The 18,142-nt window shown below is 44.0% G+C and overlaps 1 protein-coding gene across 4 annotated transcripts in view; it reads right to left on the bottom strand.

The window, feature by feature from the left end:
- Positions 1-11,229, bottom strand: part of pbx1a (pre-B-cell leukemia homeobox 1a) — a 47,147-nt gene extending 35,918 nt beyond the window's left edge. Inside the window, exons 1-2 of one of the 4 annotated variants that reach the window (XM_084007020.1) lie at positions 10,516-11,229; positions 9,774-9,847 (exon numbers count right to left, since the gene is read on the bottom strand). In XM_084007020.1, coding sequence (XP_083863146.1) covers positions 9,774-9,847; positions 10,516-10,703 — 262 coding nt within the window. In that variant the 5' untranslated portion in view covers positions 10,704-11,229. The remainder of the gene's footprint in view (positions 1-9,773; positions 9,848-10,515) is intronic. The other 3 variants (XM_084007022.1, XM_084007021.1, XM_084007023.1) reach the window with 3 other exon arrangements.
- Positions 11,230-18,142: the final 6,913 nt, after the last annotated feature.

Here is an 18,142-nt window from a genome sequence, read left to right as displayed (position 1 = left end):
CGGAGCCATCTATCACCCCGAGAGGACCCACCCACAGAGCTGGCGTTCCATAACAAAGGGCAGGCAGGAAAGCTGCTGATTGACAGCTTCATGTGCGCGGTGGCTAGTCAAGACAGCGGTATCTGTTTCTGGCCTCGGAGCTTGGCCCCTTCTTTTTCTGAAAATGAGTTGTGAAGAACAGAACAAAATAATGAGCGAGCAGGGGAATCAATCAATACGCCGACACGCCAGATAAATGGGAGAATCAAACGCACAGAAAAAAAAGAAAAGAAAATACCCCTAATGCTGCTGAGTAGGTACAAAACTAATCAGGCAAATGAAGCTGCCCGAGCAACGTAAACGGGGAGAAGTGTTAAGGCATAAACAGTTATTATCATAAAGATTATTACCCTTACACCTCAAGACTCACTAATTAGCGCAATAAACAGGCTAAAGTCTCAAATATATGGCCGCCATAAAAAAACAGCAGCAACATGTAAATGCAGATATCGCACACGCTGAAGACACAGATAAAAAAAAGGGATAACGCACTGTTTCTGCAGTCTCTAAATTCCAGCGGAAAGATTTAAAATCTCTAATAATGCAACGCTGCCACAGCTGTAATCATTTGACGAGAGGCCACAGTTCCTCTCAGGGCTGCACATATTCTTGAAATGCAGACAAAAAGGATGTAGGGGGAGGGACGGGAGGGGAGAGGGGGTGAGGATGTTTCAGAAGAGACACACTAAATTTGGACAGTAAGTAGTATCACCCCGTTGGCGCGGTACACCGCACATTCGCAACGCCCCATTTAACCGCACACGGCGCTTCCCTCTACTGCCTTCATTTGCATACTTCAGCGGGGCCCTGACGGATGAAGACGGATGGAGCGAAATCAGCCTCACTGAAACAACTGTTTTATCAAGGTTAAACTATCCAAGAAGCTCTTAACCCCCTCGCCTTTATCACACCGCCGCTCTCCCAATATCAATCTATCAATATGATCTTATCGGTAGGGAGGGGGGGGGGGGGGAGACGCTCTTCATAAAACTCAAGTAATAGGAACATAAAGGGATTTTTATGTGTTTAGGGAGAGGAGGCGGCTAAACACGGTGGCATGAAGGACAAGAAGAAAAATAAAAAATAAAGCTCACAAAGTGGTGCCGGCAAAGCCAAATGAAATATAATGGAAGAAGAAGAAAAAAAGAGAGGCGGCGGCCCGGAGGCGTGGAGGCGTGGAGGCATGCGTGGAGTCACGGGGTCGTCGGTTCAGGTCTTGTGAACGAGTGGTGAGAGCATGAATACGAGACACTAAGAGCCTCCTTTAGTGAACTCTCTCTCACACACACACACACACACACACACACACACACACACACACACACACACACACACACTGCTGCTGCTGCTCCGGTGAAAGGTGCTTTTTAAAAGCTTTAAACTGAACTGGGCTATTTCCAATTAGTATAAGAAGTGTGTGCTGCCTGAGAGCTCAGTCAGGCTTAGATAATAAAAAGGCAATGCATAAAAAAAATCCAGGAACAGGATATTCCCCAGCATGGCTTATAAACAAAAGTCATATTTTATTTAATGATATAATAAAAATGTGCTATATCATTGCTAAACATGTCATTTGAATTTTCCTTACTTCTTCTGAGGAGGAATCGATGCTGTGTCCTTGTTTTGTTGGTCTAATACACTTCCTACAATAAAATGATTGATTGGGAATTGAAATTGGGCTTCAACAGACAGAGTGCAGACAACCACACGGTGTGTGTTTGTGTGTGATATTTCCTATCATGTCACACCTCTCATACTAATACGAAGTGGCTGATTTACAGGAGGATTTTTATCAAAAAAGAAGAAAAAACACAAAAAAATATCATTTTGGACCTAAAGTGTCTAAAAACAGCACTCTTCTGGGTACAAAGAGTTAAAAAATAATCTGCATGCTTTATCATGAATACTTGAGTTGTTCATATCACCCTGTTCAAGCCGCGTCCAATCAGAAGTATCGATTATCGGGATATTAATACGCAAATCACAAGTTGTACTTTGTCATGTCACATTGTCGTCCTCACACTAACTGGCGCTTCCAGACTTTTTACGACTCAATCCTGCATAACGACAAACTATTACACCACATGATGAATTGTGGATAACACACATTTGTTCACACAAAACCCACATGTACACACACACACACACACACACACATCATAAGGACAAACTACCTCCTAACTTTTGATCTTTGAAGGGTAAAAACTCTGTTAGAAGTGGCTTTGTAATAAATGAACAGAAGTATATAATTTGCTGATAATGCTCAAGTAGAAAAAAAAAGAAAAGAAAATGACAGCAATTAACATAATTTCAGTTGGAGTTAACTGTCCAGAACTAACACCGCCAAAGGCAAGCTGGCAGACAGAAGGCTCGACGGAAACCCACCACTTCCCGTCTTTCGGGCTCGAGGTGCTGATATCTACAGTACAGAGACGCCGCGTTATCAATCCTCCTCGCTGTTACTCACAAAAGTAGTTTACATATTTCACCTCGTTAACACATCACAATCCAAGACTATAAACGTCACATAATAGTCTAGTAATGAGGCCTTTAATATATACATAACGGCGTTTTTTTTACCGTAATAACAAGTCAAAGCAGCTGGTGGTTGACAAAAATCGACTTCCGATGCGATTCCCGTTTAATGGCAAGTTTCATGATGCAAGTTGCAATGATGTAAACTGATTCGAAGAACCTTTAATGTCAGCGTTTCATCACTTCTGACAAAGTAAACAAGAAAAGTGTTTTGATCCCCATTATTGTGAGTTTTATGGTTATTTCCTCGGCTCTATGTCTGAAAGCTCTCACCTGCCTCTCAGCGATGGCGTTTCCCTACCAGGCCAAGCGCTGACCTCCGCTAACGCTCGTGCTCTCGCCCCAACTGTGCTAAACGCTACCTGTGGTGTCACATCTGCCCCGGGAAGTGATCCAAAACCTCAGCCCCCCCGCGTCTCCGAAGGCCCCACGGAATTAGCAGCAAGACTCCCAAGAGACCGCCTGCCTGCCTATTCCTGCCCCCTCCAACACACACTCCGACACACACACACACACACACACACACAGAAATAGTAGACACCACACACCCCACTGAAGATTGCCAGCGTGAGGCTGTTTGATTTTTGCAGCCACAAAAACAACTCTTTGTGTGGCTAAATTTATCATCGTTCTCTGCCACAGTATTTGTGTCTTCCTCTACAGTTCGATATCTCTTCTCTCTTATTCTCTCCGAGCGTGTGTGTGCGTGTGTGTGTGTGTGTGTCTGCATTGTTCTTTGTCTGAGCCTTTTCCTTCCACTGAAGGTGCCGAGGTTACCAAGGCTCATCTGTGGCCCCTTTGTCTCTCACGGCAACGGCAAGGTTTATTAACATAAATTAGAATAGCTCACCGAGAGAGTACCTTGTCGCTATGCGTTACCCACGGCAACCTCTCCTCCGCTCTCAATCCACCTGAGTGTGTGTGTGTGTGTGTGTGCACGTGTGTGTTTGTGCATGAAATAAAAAAAGACAGAGAGAGAGAGTGTGAGAGAGAGAGAGAGCACACACTCCCCTGCATCTAAATGTGAAACTACTCTGAAACGAGGGAGACACATCCACACCCATCTTCTCTCCCCCTGTCCTGATTAAAATAAATGGTGCTATCTGCACTGCATGACTCACTACACCATGGCATTACTATCAGTAATTGAAACATCCAATCACTACTGAGCCATCAGCCTCGCTGCTCTTCCCCATCTGACTTTGTGGCACCTGATTGAACGCCCCCACTGTGCGGGGAAGTGATACAGGACGCGGCGACGGGTTTGGACGGAAGAAAACGCCGAAGAGAGGAGCGGAAACGCTGCATCAACGCCGGTGCAATTGTGTTTTGTTTTTGTAGGATATACAGTATGTGTTTCAATGTGAATGCAGGATCTATTTAAGTGTGTGTGTGTGTGTGTGTGTGTGTCCCACTCAACATCCTAAGCAGATATCCAGGGAGAGTCGGGCAGCCTCATTGATTGGTGTTGATTCCATCTGGGCAGCGAGCAGCGACTGACAGAGGATCTAAGCCGCTGCGAAAGGCAACCATTAATCTTGGTCCTGTTTAAGCAGCATGTATTAATTTATGTCATTTTTACTAAGTCAGCCAGGGAAGAGCGCTTGCCATTTTACGTTTGACTGTTCATCGAAGTCGGATGGAGGAGGAGGAGGAGGAGGAGGGGGGTAGTCCTTTTCTACAACCCCAGCATGCTGCCAACACGCCACTTACATCGCTGTGGCAGGTTGCCAGAGGAATGACATCCCACACCTCCATGTAAAGGTTATCAACTACCAACCAGCTACCTCATAAAACACATTCAGGTACAAATAGAAGAATAAAAGCCTTTAAAACATCAGACGTTTGAGAAGTGACTAATCACAAATAAAAACGGGACACCGGGTCACATTTTTGATAGAAGATCATAACTAACTGTTATGTAAGCGAACAGATTGAACAAGTGAAAAACTAAACAATTCAGAGATGGTTGTAGCCCCCCGCCAAACATATGGGTAATAAGATCTGCAGGTGTTTTCAACGCCAACAATATGAGGATATACGCGTCCAGCCGGTCCTCCTGCGTGAAGCAATTCCACCAGACTGTGGAAAATCCAATCATATCCAAACAGCACCAATAAGAAAAACAATGGCCGGGGCAATTGCAACTGCAATAATGTCACCAGAGCTGTTTTGTAGACAGTAAAAGCTGCTCCAGAGACAAACATCTGATAAAAGAGAAACTCCACTCCGCCATAGAGCAAATTTCCTCTCTAAAGCAATTTTATATTCGATAAGTGGGAAGGCATTCTTGGCGTAATGGATCCGAATATGATCTCTGTCAGAAAACTAAGAACACAGCCTCGTATAAAAGCTCTGTTTGTAAAAATGGCCAGCCGCTGCATCAGATAACCGGACGGAGAAGTGCGGGAAACGAAAAGCGGAAACGTGGAGATCAACAATGCATTCATATTGTGGTGAATAGGTGAGGGGATGAATCTGTTTCCCAGGACTGTCTCGCTGTTTACATGAATGGAGAGGTGGGAAATAAACACTAGAGACACTCGACAGGAACTATTTGTTTAAAAGCTGAAAAAGGCAGAAAATAGCTTCCAAAATATAAACAAACACACACACACCAACCATACGTCAACACACAGAATATGACCATTCTACAGCCAGATCTGTTATCATGGCTAATTACAACTCCCACCTCAGATAAACAGGGCTGTAATTAGCCTCTTAAAACATGATTAACATGTCTCAATTAAGCCAGTCAACATTTGCATAATAAATTAGCTGTCCTAATTGCCAGTGAGTTTATATCAGGACAGGGAACAGCAAAAACAAATAAATAAAAAATAAATAAAAATGCATGCCGCTGCTTCTGAAGTGCACTGATAATGCAGCGGACATAAATATGAATATAGAGGAAATGTCAGTGGGTGAAATGGAATGCATTGATATAACTCACTTTAAAAGCAAAGATAAACTCTCAATCAGCACATCTCCGGCCTCAGACTACTTACAGAAATATATTACATGTTTATTATTATTCACGAAGAGGGGACGTTTTCTGGTAAGTGGAAAATAGTTTCCTAGAAACTCGCAAATCAAAAACGTTTTCTCAGGGAAACTTGCACTCCCGTTTTTTGAAGTTATTTATTTGAAGTCATTTATGAGAGAACAGACCGACTCCTGTTCGGTCTTATTTCCGTGGAAACTAAAACATGGGGGGTGGGGGGGGGGATAAACTGCTGCTTCGGCACTTCCAAGTCGGGGACAGATATACAGTCTCCCAGCTAGCGCGGGGAAACCAAGGACATAGCCATTAGTTTCAGGACAGCGCCACATTGGAAACTAATGCCTCCATCTGTCACTGGAGATGAGAGGAGAGTAACAAAGAGAGGCAACACTAACCCCTGAACTCATCATGGACAGCCATGTCAATTAAATGCTGAAAAACAGCAGCACTGGGAGCCATAGTGACCAGTCCATCCACCGTTTCACGGGGGCTCCACTGGAGTCCCTCCATCAACCTTTAATGTTAATGTTTTACGGGAAACACCATTCATAGCCATTTGACATTTTATCGCCGCGCACCTTTACATTTATTCCCAAGCCTTGAGCGATCGATCACTTGATTAATGGATGAGGTAACGCTCTGAAAATGAATCTGCAATTTAGCTGATTAATCATTTCACTGATTTTTCAAGCAAAAAGCCAAACTTTTGTCATTTCCAGACACTCTCATGTGAAGATTCGCTGCCTTCCTCTGGATTATATTATTTACACGGTTCCCACACATTTTCCAAAGTCAAAATCAAGCCCTTTTCAAGCATTTCAAGGTGCATTTCCATGCTTTTCCAGCCCCTTCCAGCTGTGGTAAACTCCATATTTGTATCAATCCAATGGTCAGTATTCAGTCTACTTATTATGTCACTTGTTCATCACATTAAATGAGATGTTATTGTCCTCTAAACAACCAACATGATGTTTGGAGACAGCTTTTTACAGAAGGACCACAAATGAAAGGAAAACTAATTCCACTAACAGATCCACAGAAATATAACCACCAACTATTTTCATCATCTGTTCATCATCAAAAGTCATTTTTCATGCAGAAATGTCAGAAAATGCTGTTTTCACTCCCTCAAATATGGAGATCTTCTTTTCTCTGTTCTATCATATATGTCATCACATAGAACACACATTTTAAGCATGTTTCAAACCTTGAAAACACCACAAAAATTCAAGTGTTTTCAAGGATTTCCAGCACCCGTACCAACCCTCTATACATATAATCTTTGGTTTTCTGGTCAGACACAAAACAAACAAAAAAAACATTTGAAGACGTCGCTTTAGCCATTTTTTTTCACGATTACAGACTCAATGATTACTTGAACAAGAAAGCAATCTAATCGATAACGAAAGTAATTGTTAGTTGAGACCCCTGCCGACAACGCAGCACTTTCAGGACAACTTTGCTTTTGTGCTGATGATGATGAAAGTGACGAGACTAAACACCAGTGTGCATGACTAAAATGTTTGCACATGTCTAATTAGCAGGGGAGTGGGGGGGGGAGGGGTCAGTTAGCGGGAGCGACTGATTCAGCAGGTCCAACGGCTCTGATAAGTTCAAGCGGTGCGATGCATTATCCGTCTGATCACATTAGTCATGCAGGAGCTCTGCATCTGACCCGAGCTCTGCATAAGGGGGGTAATGTGAGGCTGCTGACACAGAGTGGCCTGACGAAACAGTCCCAGGCCGGCAGAGAGAGAGAGAGAGAGGACAAGGGGGAGAGAGAGAGAGAGAGTAGGCCTGGAATCTGACACCCAGAAACACTGACTTGGTGTCTGGCTTCTCTTACTTAGTCAACCTGTACGTGCCAGCTTCCCTCACCCTAATGGTTCCACACAGACAAAGACACTCTCAAACCCCTCTTCACAGGATGTTGGAGCGGCGAGCGCAGGAAAAACTAATCCCGAGCGCTCCTCAGGAACTGCAGAAACAATGTGCTTTCTAAAAAAAAAAAAAAAAAAGTGTCGAGGGGTAGGGTAGGAGGGGGGGCAGTTGTCAGGGTTAAAACGTGAAATACAACACTGGCCCGGGGAACGAAAAGGGGAGCGTCTGTAAGCAGTAACACGACCCTCCGCCGCCGTTTGGTTTTCCATGAAGCAGCAAGCGAACATGAGCTTGTTTAAGCTTGCTAAATACTACTCCTGCAGCGTCACGTTGGGGGGGGGGGGAACCCGCGACCCCTGGTGCAAATACACAGGGAGCCGGGGCCGGGTGGGGTCATCAGTTAAGGACTGATCCGTCTGCAATCGGCATGCGCTTCCCCGCCTTGTTTGTCAGCTGCTCGCCAACGGACTCCTCGCTGCTGCTGCTGCTGCTGCTGCTGCTGCTGCTGCAATGTCCCATATTGCTGCTGTCAACACTCACATGCCGCTGATATACCGATACACCACACACGTGAATAACTACGTGCAACAAATGATATATGATCTGAAGGGAGCGTCTCCTCTCTTCAGTAAAAGGTCGAGGAGGAGGAGGGCCGCTTCAAAATCTGAACCGAAGCTGCACTCGTCTCCGAGCTCACACTTGTGTTTTTTTTTTTTTATCCTAAAGACACTCTGCAACAATGTACAAAAAAAAAGGCACGGAGAAGCTGACTCTTTATAAAAGAATCTAAAAAAAAAAGGGACCTGACAAATTACAGGCTGCACCCCGCATACACTGCACTCAGCACATTTGGCTGTAAATGCCATGGTGAAGGTTTGAGTCGTTTTCCCTCTTTTGTCACTGCAGTGAAAAGGATTTTTCAGTTTCGTCTGCACAAAAAAAAAAAAACTCCAAGCGGCGAAGATGAGCCACAGCTCAGCTCTTCAAACGCAGACAGGGGGGGAAGGCGGCCATTAAGGCTCGATCCTCTCTCATAAATAGCTGATCGTCGAACTTTTTAAATGCTATTTTGGAGCGTGCTTTTCAAACAGCAACAAAAAAAAAAACGATAGAATATAAACTCCTTTTTCTAACTTGGTCCTAATTTGCAGGCCGAGGGGGAGCCTCTCGCTCGTCACAGTGAAAAACCCCGCGTTGCCAAGAACGGTGGGAAGAGAGGAGAGACTGGGGGAAAAGCCAGGAAAAGGTCCAAGTCACTTTGTTCTTCTTTTTTGGAAACGAACTCTGGTTGAACCCAGGGAGACGCCAGACAGTTTACAAAGAGCCAGGCATTACTCTCTCACTTTTTCAGAGGCTTGCAATTTAGAGAAAAAAAAAAAGAGGGCCCCAACCTACTGGAGCTTCCTCCTTCACAGAGAGTACACTCTTTAACCTTTTCAATCTGGGGAAAATCATCAAAAAGTGTCTGCCGGTGCCTTCGACTTTTTGCTTTTTTTCCTCTCCTTTTGTTTTGATAAACCTGTGCCAAAGTCTGACTCATACCAACGCAATGTCGGTGAATAACACGTATAAAATGATGGGAAACAACAGTATTGCCTCCATATCAGCCCCCTGTGTTTATTTTAAGTGTCATGGCTGCAAAACGCAGACAAAGTGACGAGACTATATCTCTGTAACCTCAAAAGACAGCTTCAAAGGTTGCGTTCACAGCTAAGGTTGAATTGGACATTTTGTTTAGTTTTTTTTTAATATTCCCCTCGCTTTGAAAAGCAGCGCTCTCTGCCACATCCCTCTGAGAATATTCACTTTCATCATGTGAGCTGCTCTGCTTTTTAATCTGCTGTTAAGTGAATAACAAATTCTCACATCTGCCTCTTCACGACTTTGACCCCCCTTTGCTGCAGAGGAAAAAAAAGAAACAGAAAATCCCTCTGACCTGCCCTCTGTGTTTTAAAAACCAGCTCACTTTGCAAAACGCCGTCAAAACTCGGCCAAGGAAAACAGTTGAGCGCGGGGAGAGAGAGCCCAGCCCCATGAAAGGCCTTAAACGTCGGCATGAAATCACTCCCGTCCAATGACAGCGCCTCATCTGGGGCCGGCGCTGCTCACATGCATTTGTGACGTTTTGACAGGAGAACCACATCGTAAATCATAAGAACGCCAAACAAATTAGGAGTGCTACCACGACCATAATGTATATTGTTTTTTTAAAGCAAAATAAAGAACGACGAATACAATAATTTAGACGATCAAATCGTCAACACTCTCAGAAGTATCAGTACGTGCAAGCAAAAGAAGAAGAAAAACAACTTACCTGTTTTCTCCTTTATTTCACACAAGACGTTGAAGAGAGCTGGTTTCATTCTGTGGCAGTTCAGTGCATGTTTCCTAAAAAGAGGACAGGACATCCCTTTCCAGATCAATAATCAAACAAGTGGCAATAGTCAACAAAGCCACCTAAAGGATTCTGGAGTCACAGAATATCAGTGTGAAAGGTGACTGTCATGTTTCCACTCAGAAAAAACATCTAGGAGCCAAAGCCAATAATATTTAGACGTATGTTCATTATTTTCTCACAAAACTGCACGATTATAACCTTTTTTTCTGACAACATAATATGCAACAGAATCCAGCTGCTACACCTGTGACATGTCTCCTCATTGTGCATCTTATTTTAGTATAATTACTGATTCAGTGGTTCAAAACTATGAGAAAGGATCTGCAACATGTCATCACAGCTGAGGATTACAGCTAAGCTCCTTTATAATGAGGGGGAAAAGTGTCAGAGACAACTGGTCTACTTTAAATGTTTTTATTATTTATTCATTATATTATTATTCATAGTTTTAATTTATTTTAATAAAAAAAACAAGTTGTTTAGAATGACAAAATCGTGACAAGTTTTTTATGTTCTTTTCTTCGCTGTCATTTAGAGGCACAAACCACAACGTTATCTCCCCCTCCACATCCCCAACACGCTGCCTCACATGTTATGTTCGCTCTCTTATTAATAAAGGCTTGTTTGTGTGTGCGTGTTTCTATGCATGCAGCCTCACCTCGCTTGCGCTTCGTCCAAGCTTTGGTCTGTGATGGTCATGATTTGCTGTAATATGTCTCCGATGTCCTGCTTCCTCCCCTCTCCGTCCGTCCCCGCCGTGCCATCCTGCATATGCTGCGCCAGGCCGGGGTGTCCGGCCATGCCTACCCCGTGGGAGTGCATCAACCGAGGCTGCTCGTCCATCATTGACCACGGTCCCCGCTGCCTCGCCTCCAACTTTTAAATGTTAATATGAAGAGGAAGAGGAGCAGGAGGAGGATGAGGAGGAGGTGGTGGAGGGGGGGGGGGACGAAAAAAAGAAGAGAAAATATCCTCGGAAATTCCTCTGCGTCTCTCTCAGCCCCGACACTCCTCCTTTTTCCTTGGTAAGCTTTTCTGGATTTGGGAGGAGGGAGACTGACAAACCCTCTCTCTCTCTCTTCTCTCTCGGTGTCTCTCGGTGTCTCTCCCAGCTGGTTTGAGGGTGAAATCTGATCTGAATCGCTGCTTTTGGCTTTAGCCACTCCTGCGCCGCTACTGTGAGGAAGAGAAAGAAGAAGAACAAGAAGAAGAAGTAGAAGAAGAAGAAAAAAAGATTGGATTCAACATTAAAAAAAAGCCTCCTAATCTGATTAAAAGTGGGGCGCGCGCGCGGAGCTCCCTTCCCGCTCGCGAGCTCGTATCCGCGGCGAACGCTCAACTCGCCTTTGAAGCTCCTGCGCTACAAAGTAACCAGCAACTGTTATTGTTTCGCTTATGTCTGGTAACTGACTCATAATCGGAGTATGGATGGGAAAGCCTCCGCCCCCCTCGAGCCGCGATTGGAGAAGAAGGGAGCGCGCAAGTCCCACCTCGCTCCTCTCCGCGCACGTCAATCATCCGCCCCGGGAAAAGGTGGGGACACTGTAATAAACATAAAGAGATGTGACCGGGGCCGGTTGGCTGCACGGTGATGGATCGAGAGTGAATATGTAGCCTAATAAATAATTGTGAGTGGCAGTGAAGCTCTGACCCAGCAGGACAGCATGGTGGCGCTCGTAGGAGACACTCTGTCAACCCCTGGCTATATATTTTCCGAGGCTGAATATTTACATCCTTGTAATCAGTCAAAGGAATAATAAATCAAGATGAATTTATTAGTTCCGGATGGGAGGGGGCTTTTACAAGCCTTTTGTTGTTAAGCGGGACCACAACAGTTGTTGAAAAACGGTGCCATGGTGGTTTAAACATCCGGTTATGATGAGAAATCACATGGAGTCCTCTTGTTGACATAGAAAACCAGAGGGGGCGGAGTCAAATCTGACAAAAAATGCCTCAAGTGATGTCACATGAGACAGCAATTTGAAACTCGCACTGCATCCACGTGATATTGGAATTATGGTACGAATTGCTGATTACGTCGTAATTACGAATGGGGAAAACTCCGAGTTCCCGGGTTTGGGTAACGAGAAGCTTTCAACGTGGCAGAGAAGAGGCTACGTAATTCCCTGTTTTGAAGTATTAGCCGTTGCTTGTGTACGTCATTTTAATCTGTAATCTATGTAGACTTGATCACCAATGTTATTTATTGCTCTATCCATAACAAATGGACTATAGTCTGCTAGCACGTCCCGATAGCACTTGAATGTAACATTCTCGTAATTCCGACTTCACAAGTGGGAAGGTAGATCTTCCGACTAGCACTTGAACGCAGCATATATAGCTCCTCATTTCTGCTCGAAGCTAGCAGCTCGAGGATACATTAGCCGCTGTTAGCATAACGCACCCTAATCTCTGATCGAACTGTCAGCGGTGGAGTTGCATTGTGGGTAATGTAGTAGCCAGGCTTTGAAAAGGTCCAATGATGTTAGAGGGATGTAAAATTGGACTCTTAATCAGTTTTAAGCAAAAATTACAAATAATTTCACCTGTTCCAGCCGATCAAATGTGAATATTTGTAGGTTTGCTTGTTTTTCCTATGGCATCCTCGATAATATTTATCAGTGATGATGAAGGTACCTGTTAGTTTTAGCCTTAAACCAGACATGTTTTTAAATTTCAATCTGCATCTAATATGTAATATTTGTTGTTGCATGCACGTTATCTCCCATTAACACCGAAAACAAGTCACAGTATGGGTATGCTGCAGTTCTGTGCTTCAGTCGGGTCTCTCCAATATCCAAATGCCTCCTTCCCTTCTTTTACCGACCGGACAGAAATCGATCAGTCAGTTTTCTCATTACGCGCTGAATAGGGAGGTAGGGCAGTAATTGTCACAAGGGGCAGGGTGAGGTTGAGGGTAGTGGTGGTGATAATGTCTGACACTAAGGAGCTGCAAGACTGCACAGTACAGCCCTGAAATGGAAGTCTGCAGTCCAACAGCCATTCTGCTTTATTTTATACCCTATTAAACAGGCTCATAACGACGGGATTATCAGAGTGTTGTAGACCTTACATAAGAGTTGATGGTTCGCTGTAAAACATGCATACTGGAATGTGTGGTGGGGGAAAGAGATCATACTATTCTGATATTTTCACACAAACGTTTGTCTACAAAACAGTGAATATAAAACCTCTGATGTCGGGCTGGTGCTTCAGATCCATACCACCCACACATCAGTCTTCTGAGGTCTGACTTAAAAATCGAGGGCTGCATTGATTACTGTGAAATATGACCAAAGAGCTCTTTTTTTGCTCTAAATTCAAATTTATTCCATTGTAAGCCAATAGACAGGAATTACCTTATTGTGTGTGGATGCTTTGGGGAAAGTAAACTCTGAATAGAATAAATAAGACCTTGTTTGTTTTTTGAAGAAAGGAGAATTTGCAGCCTTAATGAAAGAGAAAAAAAAATCATCAGACATTGCATATTTTCCCCTCAATTAAAACCAAATGTGTTTTGCAGCATTAATAATCCTGCAAATAAAGAGGCATTTGATTAGAATTGCAAATTCATTTTGATGTAAAAAAAAAAAAAAGAAAAATATTCATATAAATAGTACATGTTTTTCTCCAGAAGTTGCAGAGTTGTTTTTCAGAGACGAGAAAAAATGTTAATGCCAAACATGTCGGAATTCCCCAAAGAAATGTGAACTAGTTGAGTTTGTTGAGTTGTGTTGTGTTTGCCATCATCCGGTGAGACTGCTCTGATGAATATGGAGGAAGGCAGAATGTACCATAGATTATAATACGTTGGAGTTTTTCACACGAGCCATCTTAACTAGAATAATGTGAATTTGAATGGCATGTGATGGTTTTCCCGATTTAGCATCAATAATCAGTATAGAGATACTTGATGAATGAACAGAAGGTGTGAAGCTACAAAACGTCTTATAACTCACTTTAATCTAGCTATAACCAAATTTAACATAATATATTTTATTCAGAAATTATTTTTCATATACAAATCATTAAGAGCGAGTCATAAAACTGTTGATAAATGTGTCCAAAGCTCAAGAAAATATAATCACATACAATAACAATTATGCTTAGCTCTAATGAATTTAATTAACTGTTTATTGATGCTTAATAGGAGGAGTTGGGTTGTTAAAATAAACATTAAATCTCTTTATATTTGCATACACTATAAAGCATTTATTTGGTGTCCATGAACCAAACTGCTTATAATCGCTTAATTGGGGGGGTTTAAACTAATATTATACCACATATCGCATAATCTAACCAAACCAAGCTTCATAACAAATAACAGAAAACAAATGCTGACTCCGCAGTGATCCTCCGATCCGGACCAGGGTCAAACAACTCCTCCCGGATAGAGCTGCGGGTCAGATCAGGGTAAGTTATGTATGAGCTCGGAACACACTGAGGAGGGAAAAAAAGCAGCAACTGCATGGCACATCTCTCCAGGAAGTAACCTTGATGAAAAATTCAGTTGTTTGCAGCTCTTGGTGTCCCTCAGGCATGAATAAAGTGAGGCCCAGACAGAGAGAAAAGACCTGGGCTCAGCTTGAAACTACTCACCACCGACTGCTGAAGAACACACACATCGGCCCGACATTAGGAGATGGGTACGAATTAAACTTTAATCACACCTCAAATAGATTAAGCGACGGGAGCCGAGTCAGCAGTTCCGAGCTCCTTGCCCTGCCGCCGCCTCCCCATCCTCCACTGAAGTCCGGATAAATAAAATACCCACAAGTCCCAGTTTCTTTGCAGCTCTGATACAAACCTGAGGTAGAAGGCAAAAGCTGCTCAACTGCCAAGTCGTTAATGTGAAGCCGTGTATAAATCACCACGTTAAAAGGTTGCCATGGAGATGTAGTATCGCACATCCATGAAGTTGGGAGGAGTTGCAAGAGACGTATTCATTGTGAGATGCGATGCAGCAGAGGTCGAGTATCCTTTTAGTCTTGTATGCTTTTATACTTTTATTTCTTCGTGCAGGTCAAGGTCCAAAAGATGCTGGATTCAACAGTAGGACAAATAATTCAATTTGGATGGCTAAATTCCATTTAGGTGCTTCAGTTTCAGGATCCTGGTTCCGTGGCTCCCCGCTCACATCATTGGCATACCATTATTTAATGAAAAGGTTTTCTAGACAGTCTGGGACATTTATTGTGGGCTGCTGGAAAGAATGCTCGAGGAATTGTTGTACCTCCGAATCAGGAGGAACAATGTGGATTACGTCCTAGCCTGGGAACAGTAGACCAGCTCTTTAGCAAGGGTGTTGGAGGGGTCTTGGGAGTTTGGTCATCCAGTTTACGTGTGTTTTGTGGACTCGGGAGAAGGTTTACGTCCATGTCTTCTGGGGGGAGTCAAGATGGGGGAAACTGGAGGGAATATAGGGGCGTGTTGTCCATAATCACAGATTAAGTCGGATATTAATGTACAGGATCTCAAGGTGGAGCGTCCGTAGAATTGCATCTATGATGATGTGCTTCTGTTGGGTCCGTCAGACCGTGACCTTTAGGATGCACTGGGGTGGTTTGCAGACGAGTTTGAGAGTCAGTACCACCGAGTCCGAGGCCATTGTTGTCTGTGGTAAACCAGTGGTTTGCATGCTCTGGGTTGGGAGGAAGTCCACCGCATTTAAATATCAAATCACCTGAGCCAGAAGGCAGAGCTCCCAGTCTACCAGTCCATCTAAATCCTGACCGTAAATGTTCTTGGGTAGTAACCAGAAGAATGAGATCATGGATACAAGCCACCAAATGTAGTTTTTTCGGTGGAGTGGCTGGGCTCAGCCCTAGTGATGAGGTGAGGAGCTCAGACATCCGGAGGGTACTTGGGAGTAGAAAGGGGCATTGATGTCGAAAGGGGCCAGTTGAGGTGGTTTGGGGCATCTGCTCAGGATGCCTCCTGGGTGCCTCGCTTAAGAGGTTTTCCTGGTATGTCCAACTGGTAAGAGGCCCCCCTCCCCCTCACCACCTCCCCTCGGTACACCCTAAACACGCTGGAGAGATTATATATCTCCTCTGGCCCAGGAGGAGCTAGCAAACGTTGCTGGGGAGAGGAACGTCTGGAATGCCTGCTGCCCCTGGCGACCCGGCCCCGGGTAAGTGGGAGATAAAGAACACAATAATGGATGGCTTCATAGACATTTAAGTCCATTCAGGAAGTTTGTGACACTCAGAGTCTTCTCAGCTGTTCCTTTTGTAGTTGGTGTGAATGGGGAAAAAATACTTTTTTGGGCCAATTATACTGCAATACCAAGGATGGCCACTACGCCAGCAACGTAAGACCCCAGTTTAAATCGCGGGCTTTTTTCCCCCCTACAAATATGTAATTTCCCAAACTGTAATCTGTTGATGACACCATCAGGGTTATTTTTTTCTAATAGCTCCCTTACCAGCAACAGAGAACAATCTATTTTTTTGGCGTAGTGCCTCTTTAATTTAGTTCTGCGCTGAATACGTTTAAGGTTTCCTCAGTAACAACTTGAAGACGAAGCTTATTGCTTCATCCTTTTGTGAAACTAAATTCCCCTAAATCTCTCAGGAAATACAATTTTTTTTCTGGCTTCATACCTTCATTTAAAAATATTACATTTTTAGGACTCAAGAATAGTCTGTGTGTGTTTCCTTGTTAGTGCGAGTAAACAGATTCATGGCTCGAGCCCGGCAGGATTTGCCTGTGTCTTGTAGCCAATGATAATCTTTTAGCGTGGATAAGCTGGATGTGTCTTTGTGCAGCTGAGGCTGGGTCAGGGTGAAGGATGACTGATATGAAGGGGTTGACCTGTCACATAGCATTTGACTTACTATCCTTGGAACAGGATAAAAGGGGAGCCAAATGTCAAGTGATACAAGTGACGCATCCTCACACACACACACACACACACACACACACACACACAGATGAATGTTTTATAATAAAACCCAAAAACCCACCAGCCATTCTGTGGATGGCATATAAAAACAGTAAGCTTATCATTTCCATGAAAATAATAGTCACCGGTGGCACTCGCAGTGTGTGTCAGCCACAGGATTTCCATGCCCTTTTGCGTGAGTGTGTCTGTTCTTGCTGTAGGGCCCCTGTAAGCCCTTAGACCTCTTGGCAAAGCGTGGGCTGTAGCTGGTGGGGGGGGGGGGGGGGGGTTGTGACGGATGCCGGAGCCTCGGAGCACCGCTAGCTGCGCTGTGAATTTTCCCAGACTCATTTGCATTCATAAAGAGCCTACTCCTTGTCACAGAGTGTTTTCTTTTTTAGTCTGCCTCCAAAAAAAAAAAAAAAATCCTGTGCGACTCCTGGTGGGAGTGCGCCGGGAAAATCCGACTGTCAAAGACGACAAGATGAATGAATCCCCGTGTCAGACAAGTGTGGCTTCAACGATGACAGATGGAGGAGAGCTGTCCCTCCGTCGATCGGTAGGCTTCATTTTGGAATAAATAAATCTGAATTTCACCTCCTCCCATAATTACAAGTGTTGCTTTATTTGACAGCTCTCTGTGTTTGTTGATGGGAGTGTGTGTGTGTGTGTGTGTGTGTGTGTGTGTGTGTGTGTGTGTGTGTGTGTGTGTGTGTGTGTGTGTGCGTTTAGTGGGTGGTGGCACTGACCAGGTGACAGCTTGATTTAATTCCATGTGGGAGGGACTGCAGTGCGGTGCAGTGGTTTTCAATCCTGACTCTTCCTTCTGGCTTTGTGATCAAGTACGGATGCACACGACAAACAGCAGGTGAACGTAAACATGCAATTAAATGCAATTCATTTCAAAATCTCTCTCTCTCTCTCTCTCCCCTTGGGCATCTGCTGCCGACGTGGCCTTAAGCAAATTTTGATGCATCCCCCTCCACCATTAGGGACGGCTTTTTTTTCCCTGTATGCAACCTTGCACTCTGACCTCTTATGGAACAACAAATTCTGTAGCTCATTATCATTATCTTGGTGGATAATGAACTGCTGCTACTGGAGGACCTGAAACATTATTTTCCACTGATTTCTTTAATGGGAAAATGAAGGAAGAGCTTGTCGGTTTTGTTTCCCCCAGTAAAAAAAAAACAAAAAAAACAACAGAGCAAGTTGAATGTGAGCGACACAGATTCCCTAAACCTCAAAGAACGCGGCGCAAGTGGAGGATGATAAAAAAGGAGAACATCTGGTGAGCCGAGCGCAGTGCCAGGACGAGACAAAGCCATGTGTCTGGCAAACACATACCTACACACACACACACACACACACACACACATTTATTCATGCATTCAAACCC

The sequence above is a fragment of the Eutrigla gurnardus genome (assembly GCF_963514095.1).
Source record: "Eutrigla gurnardus genome assembly, chromosome: 4".
Taxonomy (NCBI): Eukaryota; Metazoa; Chordata; class Actinopteri; order Perciformes; family Triglidae; genus Eutrigla; species Eutrigla gurnardus.
The sequence above is the reverse complement of the archived record's forward strand: the minus strand, read 5'-3'. Positions and strand labels throughout refer to the sequence as shown.